The sequence below is a fragment of the Staurois parvus genome, unplaced genomic scaffold, assembly GCF_062004578.1.
Source record: "Staurois parvus isolate SC_StPar_1 unplaced genomic scaffold, SC_StPar_1.0 ptg000017l, whole genome shotgun sequence".
In the NCBI taxonomy this organism is placed as follows: domain Eukaryota; kingdom Metazoa; phylum Chordata; class Amphibia; order Anura; family Ranidae; genus Staurois; species Staurois parvus.
Window position 1 is genome coordinate 17,049,130 of NW_028317813.1, and position 12,499 is coordinate 17,061,628.

Below are 12,499 nucleotides of genomic sequence, written 5' to 3' on the forward strand. Positions count from 1 at the left end.
TTTGGAACAATGCGTGTTGAAAATTGTCTATGTGCAAACCCCTGTTGCAGTCTTGACAATAAATATCCTTAAAAATAAGGATACTTAAGAATATACATATGGTGCACCACTTTACAAATAAACCAAAAAGATGAATATGGTACAGTACACTGGATGGCTAGCTACAGTACTCAGAGCAATCAGATTCCAACTTCTAATAGTCACATTCCATTGACAAAAAGGGACCCCTTCTGTTTCATCATCTTAAAGGCCAAGTTCACTTTTCACATAAACTGGACCATGCAGAACAAGGGGCCTCAGAAGTTACAAATGGAACAGTGTATTTTAAAACATTTTGTTTAATGAAAATCATGTAGGCCTTTTCTGTTAACATAAAGCCTTGTTGAAATATTCTTAAAGTTTACATCTACTGTACATCTCTTGGTTTATTTCAACAACATGGGTTACATCAAAATGGCTGCTGAGCTTCCTTCTTGGAGGACAAATAGTTAGAGTATATTAGTTGTCCTCAAAGATGGAGGCTTGGTGGCCATTTTGTTGCAAAAGGCTTACAGCACTGTGAGATTACTGGCGGGGATATGCAACTAGAGAGTCTTTGCTACCACAGGAGAGAGTACACATGCATGGATTTTGAATCATGTGGTGTATTCCATCCTATGTTGATGGGTGCATGTTCACAACAAATGACATGTCCCAGAAATAGAGTTTAAACATTGGGAATAATTTTGGCTGGGCTTCATGGGTGACAGAGAAAGCCTACAGGTGAGACATTAAAATGCACAGTTCCTTTTGTAAAAACCCTGTTTAATTTCAAACTACAGGGGCCCCTTGTTCGCATGGGCCACTTTATGTAAAGGTGAAGTTGGCTATACCTCTTTAAAAGCTCAGTTTGTAGCACTGACAGGAAAGAGATTGTCAGCAGAGGAGACATTTACACAGGTACAGCTACAGGAGACTTGTATTGCAGAGCTTTGTACAGCCAGGTAGAGCCCATCATCTACCCAATAGGAAGGTACACAGGATGTGGACTGAGCTGGCTTGACGAGCTGGAATGAGTACTCTGCACTGCATATCCCACAAGGCACTGGGGCAAAATTTGTGAGTTTCCTCCTTCTCTGTAAAAAGGTGGTGGTGGCAGTGTGATGGGTTAATTGCGTAATTAACCTGACCCAGTAACAATCGCTCTAAGGCTGCTGGCACATAGATTGTTGCCCTGCGAGCTGGAAAATCTTTGTGCAGGGCGTAGCTGAGAGTGGTATTGTTACACAAGTGAAAGCGCGGTCTGACATCGGCTGATCCTTCGGTCACAAGTTGGTGAGAAGGGCTGGGATCTGACGCCACGCACCGTCACAAGCATCTGTATCTCTTATCCCTTAAAAAAGGAGTGTGAAATGAATGGACTCTCAAGCTCTAAATGTGCCTAGTGCTTAGGTGCATTTAGCCATGTTGGGTGCTTTTTTTCTGCTCAAACGCTCCTTTCCTGAATGCTCAAGTGATGTTTTTTTTCCTGTCTCTAAACACACCTCTTCAAGCACAGCTGTAAACTCCTATGTGTGTATGGACACATAGGCTAACATGGGATGTTTAGAGGCAGAAAAAAAAAAAAAAGTCAAACATCTCTCAAAGTGGTGTTTAAGCCCAGTGTACACGAGGTCTAAATAATACAGTATTGTGTTTTTTTTAACAGTTTAAAATATATAAAAAAGCAATTTATAAAAGGTTTTCACATTTGTGTCCATATGTCAACCTTGAAGAAATTATCTAATGAGATATTTATTGCTCATATCAGTGCATAGTGATGCTGCTTAGTTTGGTTTTGAACACTAGACATCAATATTTATTGCTAAATTGTAATAATTTGACAACCTTTTAGCAATTGTGGGCCACGTTTCATAAACACTCACGTTTTTCAAAGAAATCCTGCCCATAGGTATTCCGGATTTCATCAGGTGACTTCTCCCATCTGTACTTTACATGTTCCAGAAAACGGTTGGAATCAGTGATTTCAGTTCTGAAGTAGCCTGGTTCTATAATGCTGTCCTTCACACCAAATGGGACCATTTCACGCCTACAAAAATTCCAGAAAGTTTAACGAACAAGAGACCTTCCACTGCATTAATATAAAGAGAGCCATCCACCAACAATCTGAAAATACAACTCTTTCCAATTTATAGTAGAAGATAAAATTATTAAATCATCAGCTCATTTCAAGCTATAAACATCCCAAATTGCAGTCAGCTTGAGAAGGGTATGACTTATGCAGGCCATAGATGGGGAGAAAACCGGCCGATTTTTCTTTAAAAAAACCCAAAAAATCAGTCGTTCAATCGGCCGACATTACCAGGAACGGTAAAAAAAAACAAAAAACAAAAACAAAATCGGCCAATTTTCATCCCGTCTACAGCCGGCAAAAAGTGTCTCTGCAGAGAGCTCTGCTATTTCTTTGACAGTTCTTTGACATTTATAGCGGCTGCAGCATTGTATCTATTTGTATCCATTTTGGATGTTTTTATTCGGAAACAAATAGATACAATGTTGCAGCCGCTATAAATGTCTGCAGGGACACTTTTTGCCGGACTGGAATTCTTCTTCTTCATCCTCATCCTCTTCTTCTTTTTGTCTTCCTCTTGCAGGTCACTGCTCATGCGCAGATTTTTTATCGGTAAAAAGATCAGCCGATTTGCCCATCATTGCCGCGAAAATCGGCCGATCGGCAGAATCGGCCGATTTTTTTCCAACTTTACCGATAAATAAAAAAAAAAAAAGTCGGCCAAAATACCAAAAAATGGCCAACCTATTAACCCACTAACGATCCGAAAATCGACCAATTTTATTTTCGGCCGAAAAATCAACCAATTTTTGACCCATCTGTGGCCTGCATAAGGCTGGCCATACATTACACAATTTTCTGTGCAATTTCCTTTAGATTTACCTTCAACTATGTAGTGCAAGGGCCTGCCTAATTGGATACAATTGAAAGTGTTGTTTAGGTTTGACCTCATTATATGGTTTTTGGTAAATCTAAAGCAAAAGTCTCAAGAAAATTGTATAATATATGGCCAGCCTAACCCATTGGATTCAGATTTATGGTAATAGGTTAATTGGTCAAAGTAATTTTATCTTCTACAGCTGTGTGATATTCATCTGCCTTGAAATTTTCTTGAAGAGACAATAAAAGTCTAATGCAGGCCATAGATGGGTCGAAAATCGGCGGATCGTTAGTGGGCGATTTGGTCGGCCGTTTTTCGGTATTTTGGCCGTTTTTTTTTTCGGTAAAGTTGGGGAAAAAAATCGGCCGATTTTGCCGATCGGCCGATTTTCGCGGCAATTAGTGGGCAAATCGGCCGATTTTTTACCGATAAGCAGTGACCTGCAAGAGGAAGACAAAAAGAAGAAAAAGAAGAAGAGGAAGACGATGAAGAAGAGGATGAAGAAGAAGAGGATGAAGAAGAAGAAGAGGAAGAAGAAGAGGATGAAGAAGAAGAAGAGGAAGAAGAAGAGGATGAAGAGGAAGAGGATGAGGATGATGAAGAAGAAGAGGATGAGGATGATGAAGAAGAAGAGGATGAGGATGAGGATGAAGAAGAGGATGAGGATGAAGAAGAGGATGAGGATGAAGAAGAGGATGAGGAAGAAGAAGAGGATGATGATGATGAAGAAGAAGAAGAAGAAGAGGATGAGGATGAGGATGAGGATGATGAAGAAGAAGAGGATGAGGATGATGATGATGAAGAAGAAGAGGACGAGGATGAAGAAGAGGATGAGGATGAAGAAGAAGAAGAAGAAGGAGGATGATGAAGAAGAAGAGGACGAGGATGATGATGATGAAGAAGAAGAGGACGAGGATGCAGAAGAAGAAGACGAGGATGCAGAAGAAGAAGAAGAGGACGAGGATGATGAAGAAGAAGAGGATGAGGGTGAAGAAGAAGAAGAAGAAGATGATGAGGATGAGGATGAGGATGAGGAAGAGGATGAGGAAGAGGAAGAGGAAGAAGAAGTAGGATGAAAATAAGAAGAATTCCAGTCCAGCAAAAAGTGTCTCTGCAGAGAGCTCCGCTATTTCTGACAGTTCCTTGACATTTACAGCGGTTGAAACATTGTATCTATTTGTTTCCGAATAAAAACATCTGTATCCTAAATGGAAACAAATAGATACATTGTTGCAACTTCTATAAATGTCAAGGAACTGTCAGAGAACTGTCAAAGAAATAGCAGAGCTCTCTGCAGGGACACTTTTTGCCGGCTCTAGACGGGTAGAAAATCGGCCGATTTTTTTTACCATTGATGGTAACGTCGGCCACTTGAACAACCGATTTTTCGTTTTTTAAAAGAAAAATCTGCAGTTTTTCTCCCCATCTATGGCCTGCATTAGAGAGCCCGCTTTTAGATCCACTACCTGCTTATCTGCCAGCATTATTTCTACCTGTGTGGGGCTCCTACTCCCTGCAATCCCATCATGGAAGAGATGCAAGAGAAGAGGTAGTATACTCTGACAGCACGTGTCTCCTGCCTCCATCCTAATTTAAAGCTAAATTTAAATGCCATAAACATTACAGGGACACTTGTAAGCTTATAATAAAGCTTACCTGTAGGTACAAGGAAAATCTCCTAAAAATGTGCACCATTTAGGAGACATTCACCGTTTTTGCAACATGGTGCATGCGCTCTGAAGGGACAGCATACTCATGCCATTCCTTTAGAGCTCCATAGCCGTGACTCCCGTGCACATGTTCAGGAGTGAAGTCATCGCGGCTCGGCCATTCAAGAGGCTGGAGCACGCAAACATATGCGTGTTATGTGTTTACCTTGCAGGGAGAAAAGTTTTTTTTGCTTTTGCCCGACTTCACTACCACTTTAATTGTTGCACTCGATCTAGGCCATTTTAAAGCTGGAAATAGCCAGTCAATTAGCATTTTCTGAAAGTGGTCTTGTTAGATAACAAAAATAATAAATTGAAACCTACAGTATCTGCCAAAGAAGAGCACCTATATGCACCTCTGCCAGGCTCTTCAGCATGCAAAACTTGTGGAAGATTAGGATGGCTGCATCCTCTGCCATGTGCCATGGTTCCATCCTTGAACCCTTGCATCACTACAGGAAAGCTTGCTGCAAAAGAAAGGGTATTATATTCACCTTTTTTGGCATTCCTGGTGTCCTACCTCCTTACATGCCTGACGAAGTGGAACTATGCAGCCCCAAAATATTGCACTCTTCTGCTATGATGTGATCACTTTTAATAGAAACATTTAGATGGTATTTGAGGATCCTTGGTGTGCTGGCAATTTTCTAGCTCCGCTGCTCCAGCACTGCAGTCTTCGTCCGGGCTTTTGGCACTCAGCTCATTCCGGAGAGTCAGATGCTTGTGTCTCACCACAGCATGCCATGGTTCCATCATCTAAACACATGGGTAGCCAACCTTAAAAAGGTAAAGATCTACCTGAACAACTGGGAGAGGTCAAAGATCACCGGGCACAGTGTCACGTCCTCACACCCGATTTAAACCTCTAATTGCTGTACTACCATCTCACAATTGCATGCATTACACAGCAATCATGGGTTTAAATCAGGTGGTTAGGAGGCAAAATATCGCCTCACCACCTGTCAAAACACATTTGGATCACTTTTCAGAAGAGCAGCAGTGTCTGCTGCACTTGTGAATAAGCCCTTAGTTGCATTCGGCAGCAGAAACCTCAGGGCTCATTCACACCTAAAGTTGGGGGGGGGGGAACCCTGCAGTTGAGTTGCGGTTTTACTGCCCCCCAATTTCTACCTCCTTTAGCTGCAGAAGCCAAAAGGTGTCCACATGCCGCAGCAGAGAATAAACCCACTGTTGCTTTTGGTGGGTGCTATCGTCTGCCAATTGCAACCTATTCAAGTAAATGGGGCAACTCTGCAAGCACCCCACAACTGTTTGCTTCTGCGGGGCCCAAGGGGTTAAAGCAGGTGGTGAGAAAGCAACACAATGGTACCTGCTTTAACCCCTTGATAGCTGTACTGAACAAGGTTGCAGGGCACTTGCAGAGTGGCCTTATTCACTTGAATGGGTCATACTTTGCAGGGGCTACACCCACCAACCATGACAAGGCATATAACTCCTGCTGCTGAATGTGTCCTGGGCCCTGGATACTGCAGCTAAAGGGGGTGTGGTTGAGGCTAGGGTGGTAAAAACACAGTTATCACCCCCAAACTGCAAATGTAAATTAACCCTTACTGTTCTGAGCCCCCCTATAAGGCTGCTTTCACACTAATGTGCTGCGGTTTACCTGTACTGCTGGTACAGTGCATCTGCGATTTTCCTCGGTTAGTGGTGCTTTGCCATAGACTTCTATTATATCCTGCAGGTGTAATGCACTTTCAAAAAGCGCACCAACCCACAGGATATAACAGAACACTATGGCTAAGTGCAGCAAACGAGCAGGGAAGCTGAAGGCACAGTGTACTGCACCCACGGTGTGGGTAAACAACAGCACATCAGGGGGAAAGCAGCCCTATACTGTTATGCCCAGTGTATTACTTCACACTGACCTGAAGATCTCTTCTTGACTGAGGGACATGCAGAATATTGAGGTTAACCACTTACCAGGGGCGGACTGACCATTTGGACACTCGGGCACTGCCCGAGGGCCTGGAGTCAGTAGGGGGCCCCATGAGATGCCCCTGGTGCCTTTTTCATAGGCTTTTTTGAGTTTGGGTAAGGACACAAGGGCCCCATGATCCCCTATTGCCCGGGGGCCCCCCATGAGCTGTCAGTCCGCCCCTGCCACTTACCTAAAGAACCCCCCCAACATTCCCCTACCTGAAATAACCACACAAACTCTCCATTTTATGGTGGTAAAATGGCCATGGCAGGCCATTTATTTATCATAATGAAAAATAAGATACAACTATTATATAATGCATCCACTAAAATCAATGCATTAACCGAACAGTAATGATCCTAACCGGGTGCAAGGTCTTCGAAGCCACTGAAAATCAAGGCAAATAACCCGGCTGTATCTGCAACCCAATGAGAAGGCCCCGAGCCACTACTACACCACCTCAGGGAATATGATACAGCTATGTAGTCCCAGATACAGCCCATTAAAAAAAACAAAAAAAAAACACGCAAGACAAAAAAAAAAAAAAAAAAAAAAAAAAGGACACCTACGGGAACAACACAAACACAAACAAAAAACACAAACCAAAACAGGTCCAGAGAGGGAGGGTGGTAGAAACCCCACCAGTGCTGCCACAAGCTCCGACAAGTCCAGCCTCCTCTCATCATCCTGGAGATTATCCCTCTTTTACTTAAACTTCCAATCAGGTAAGCCACCAATGGTATTCATAAATACACCCAACCCCACTATACATCTCTGCCATGTTTACAAGCCCCAGTCATGCTGGTCCTCTCCTTAGCTTTGCCCTGTCCAGGCCATGTACTTTCCTGCTGCTAGCACCACTCTAGAGACCTCTAGCTGGGACAAGAGGTGGAGTGCAGTAGGTATCACTGGGACACATGGGGCAGGGGCCAACACTACAGAGGAGGCATCGGCTTATGCAGCTCTTGCTCCCTACTACAGCTCCAACTTTACAAGTAGTCCCTCTGCATTGCACTATATTTGGTGCTCTGGGATGGTGGGTCAGCAAGCCCAGATCACAATCTACCAGTCACCTGGTTGCTGATCCCTGATCTAATGCCCATGTCGTTTCTGAGTCCTGTAGTGATGTAGGTCTCAGAGGACAGCATCACTGTTCAGGGCGCAGGACCCAGCACTCTGAAAAGGGGGAGGACACAAAGGCTACTGATGAGTATAAGTACTCTTCCTTTGCAGGCAGTCTTTGTTACCCGACAAGTTTACTCAAATTTATAATTGTCTGGTCATCTCTGGTCTCAAGTCACTGACCTAAAACAAGTATGGGAACCAAATGAGAACTGATTTACCTGCTTGTTCTGAGTTGGCACTAAAGCCCCAACAGCCAGGCAACTAGCATTTTCTAAAGGTAAGCAATACATTTCTCCTGACACTTTTTTCTTTGAATAAAACCTGAAGGTGCCTGAAAGTGCAAACAAGGTTCATTTTGCTGGCTCCTGACTCCGATATCCATGTACTCCTACTTTAAATATAGAATATTAAACCCTGACCTTTTGAAACACTATCTGCAGCCAATTTAATCACTTACTGAGTATGAGGCCTCTATTTTGTATCCCTTGCCTAGGTTCCTATTTAAGCTGGTGCCATGCCCTCTGCCCCTGCCCACTCTTGCATGCAGAGGCTAGAGATATGTCTCCCTAGCCTAGGATAGCAAGGCACTCCCCTGCTCCTCTCTCCTCCTTCCTTCTCCATACGAACAGAATGGCAGGAGACTGCATTGTCCACTGTTATCACTTTCATATGAAGAATGAAGGTTCAGGGAAGCAGCACTGAAAGAGAAGGAGCCAGAAGCATTGAAATTTGTAAAGTGCTGGGGTAAGAATCTTAACACATAGTTCACTGGGGAATTTTTATTTTATTGTGCTCAGTGTCAAAGTATACAGTATGTAAATCCTGTAATGCAAATGCTGGTGGTGGTAGTGGGGGGGTCAGGACAAGTTTGAGCATTGGAGTTCCCAGCACAGATAAAAAACTGACAATGCTGTGCTCTCATGCCTATTGTGGTCATTTTTTAGTAGGAAAGCAGGGGGACTGGCAGGAAACCAGGGATTTCACACAAAGAAAGCAATACAAAGAGAACATGATATATTTCCATACAAGTACATGGTACAGCAGGCACATATCTGGAATATGAAATGTTGGGTTTACATATTGCTTAACCACTTCAGCTCCAGGCAGTTTTACCCCCTTCATGACTATACCATTTTTTTGCTATTCGGCACTGCGCTACTTTAACTGGTAATTGTGCGGTCATGCAACCCTGTACTCAAACTAAATTTAAAATGTTTTTTTTATTTACACAAAATAGCTTTTTGATGGTATTTGATCACCCCTGGGTGTTTTTATTTTTTTTCATTTTAAAATTGCAAAAAACACTGGTCTGAGTATTTCAAAAGCTGCTGGATCTACTGGGATTTTCACGCACAACCATCTCTAGGTTTTACAGAGAATGGTCCGAAAAAGAGAAAAACTCCAGCGAGTGGAAGTTGTGTGGAAAAAATGTCTGGTTTATGTCAGAGGTTAGAGAATGGGCAGACTAATTGCTGGAACAGACTAATTGCTGGAACATTCAGATGGTAGGGTCAGAATTTGGCCTAAACAACATGAAAGCATGGATTCTGCCTTGTATCAACAGTTCAGGCTGGTGGTGTTTGTGTGCTATTTTCTTGGCACTGGCAATGTGTACCTAATAAAGTTGCCAGTGAATGTATGCTGAAATTTTTATTTTTCTATTATTTTTTATAAATACTCATGGTGGTGATCCGCGACTTATAATGGAACTGCGATATTGCGGCAGGCAATCTGACACTTAACTGATGCTAGGGGAACTGAATAACTGTCACATACATCACCAGAGACATTAATTCAGTGATCAATGTTAATACTATCCATATCAAGGACCAGGCTTTTTCTGGCACTTTGCTCACATGTAACAATCAGGTTTTTTTTTTTAAATTACTTAGAACCCCCAAACACTCACATATAATTTTTTTTTCTTTAAAAGCAGAGACCCTAGAGAATAAATTGGTGGGTTTTGCAATTTTGTGATACACATAATTTGCACATCACAATTTTTTGGGGAAAACATACACTTTATAATATAAATTTTATTGCAGAAAAAAAAAAAAAAAATACATAAGCAAATTTTTTGTAAAGTAAGATGTGACACCAAATAAAATAGACACCAAGCAGGTCATGCTTTAAAAATGTGCACGCCTGTGCAATGATAACAAATGATGTAAATTGTGCTATCCATAGGTGACATTTTAAAAGTCGTTACAGGTTACCACTTTAGATTTACTTAGGAGGTCTGGTGCTAGAATTACTGCCCATGACCTGACATTTGCGGTGATACCTCACGTGTGGGATAGCTGCTTTTTTTTTTTAAATATTAAATTTTATTTTTCTTATTTTACACTGTTGCTTTAATTTTTTATCACTTTTATTGCTGTCACAAGGAATGTAAATATCCTTCTGATAGCAATAGGCATGTGACAGGTACTCTTTATCGAGGATTTGGGGTCTATAATACCCCAAATCCTAACTTTGCATTTAACAAAAAACATCAAGATCGGTATTATCGAATGCTTTGGAGTTTTTAAAAATGGCACCATTGACATCTGGGTAAACTGGAAGTGATGACAGGTCATCGATTCCGGGTTACCATAGTGGAGAGCCAAACAAAGCTGATCCCGGCTTAGTTCTGCTGTATGCGCCAGCTGGTTGCTCAGGTCCCATGGTGGGATGGAAGAGCAAGCAGCTGCCCAGTGCCATTAGTACAGTATCATTGCTTTTTATTAGCACTGATCACTGTATTGGTGTCACTGGGGGATGTCAGTGACACCAAATCAGTTCCCCCCAGTGTCAGAATGCCCACCACAGTCCCGCTATAAGTCGCTGATCACCGCCATTACTAGTAAAAATAAAAAATGATACACACACACACACACACACACTTGTAAACCAATTTACACATATTAGGATTTAGTTTTTTTTTTTTTTTTTTTAGCAAAGACAATGTAACAGAATACATTTTGGCCTAAATTTATGAACAAATTTGATTCTTTACATTTCCTGGACATATTTAACCACCTCCTGTCCGCCATATAGTCCAATGACGGGCGCAAGGTGGTTCTCTCCTTCTGGGAGGACGTCATATGACGTCCTCCCATTCTTAGCGCGGCGATCGGTGGTGCACTGTGTCCCTTGGACACAGCAGATCACCGATCTATGGAGAGAGCCAAAGATGTCGGCTCGGTCATGTGATCAGCTGTGTCCAGTCACAGTTGATCACATGTAAAACGGAAATGCCGGTTATCGGCATTTCTCTCCTCACGAGCTGTCATGCCGACAGCTTGAGAGGAGAGGGGAGCCGGTAATCGGCATTCCGCGGAGGGGACATGTACACTGATCATCAGGGCACTGATGATCAGTGTGCCCTGATGATCAGTGTGGCCCCAGAAGTGTCACCTGTCAGTGTCCATCAGTGCCAGCTGTCAGTGCCACATGTCAGTGCCCATCAGTGCCACATATCAGTACCTACCAGTGCACATCAATGCCACATATCGGTGCCCATCTGAGCTGCCTTTCAGTATCACCCATCAGTGCCGCCTAACAGTGCCCGTCAGTGCCGCCTAACAGTGCCCTATATCAGTGCCCATTAGTGATGCCTGTTAATGCCCAGTGCCACCTTTCAGTGCAGCCTATCAGTGCCCATCACTGCAGCCTCATTAGCGCACATCAGTGAAGGAGAAAAATCACTTATTTACAAACTTTTACAACAAAAACTAAGAAAAAATGTTTTTTTTTCAAAATTTTCAGCAGTTTTTGGTTTAAGAAAAAATAAAAACCCCGAGGTGATTAAATACCACCAAAAGAAAGCTCTGTCACAAAAAAATGCTAAAAATTTCATATGGGTACAATGTTGCATGACCACGCAAATTGTCATTCAAAGTGTGACAGTGCTGAGAGCTGGAAATTGGCCTGGGCAGGAAGGGGGTATAAGTGCCCTGTAGGCAAGCAGTTAATAGCAAAAAGTCAAATATTTACTTTTCCAAAATTGTCAGTCTATTTTTGTTTATAGTGCAAAAAATGAAAAAGCTACTGAAGCAATCAAATACCACCAAGAGAAAACCTTTATTTGTGGGGGGGGGGGGGGGGGAATGACTTAAATTTAATTTGGGTGCAGCGTTGCATGACCGTGCAATTGTCAGTGAAAGTAACGCAGCACCTTATCACAGAAAATGGCCTGGTCAGGAAGGGGGGCAATTCCTCTGGTGGGCAAGTGGCAGTTCCTCCTATGGTAGTAAGAGGGAGCTAGAATTCTAATTCTCAGAAGGGCTGAGTAGCAGCCCAGGTGCAGTAGTCAGGGGGTAAAATTTTGGTCATCGACTGAGAGGCTTTGCAGACCAGCTCTCTGGGACTTCCCCCTGCTCTGGAGTTGGAGAAAATTTTAGAAGCAGTGGGAGAGAGAGAGGAGTGGCTGGTTTGCACTCTCAAGGGATCCTGGCCAATCCCCAATAGGAAGCTTGGCTTGGGGCCAGACCAATTCTTAAGAGTGGACTGAGCCTGCTGAGTAGCAGGAGAGTTTGGGTGGAAGATGGAGAAGTGAGACTGGAGAGAAGGAGCCTGGGAGGGGGCCCAGATGGAGAGGTGCTCACCTACAGGCTGAAGATCTTGGAAGGAGGAAAGCTCAGGACTTCACGCCCCCAGAGCGAGGACCACCTATGCAGCGGGGAAGGAGCGACCCAGCAGAAGGCCTGAGAGCAGCCACCGACCCAACAGCAACACAGGGGAAGGACTGAGTGAGTAGACCTGTACCCCCTGGGCCAGTAAGGGGAAAGAGCACTTTGGTGGGAAAGTGGATT

General features: G+C 43.1%; 1 protein-coding gene across 3 annotated transcripts in view; it reads right to left on the reverse strand.

The window, feature by feature from the left end:
- The window catches only part of LOC149473375 (retinol dehydrogenase 16-like), a 51,778-nt gene that overhangs the window by 1,687 nt on the left and 37,592 nt on the right, over window positions 1-12,499 (reverse strand). For all 3 annotated transcript variants that reach the window (XM_089680961.1, XM_089680954.1, XM_089680947.1), the window contains exon 4: window positions 1,905-2,068. In XM_089680961.1, coding sequence (XP_089537087.1) covers window positions 1,905-2,068 — 164 coding nt within the window. The remainder of the gene's footprint in view (window positions 1-1,904; window positions 2,069-12,499) is intronic.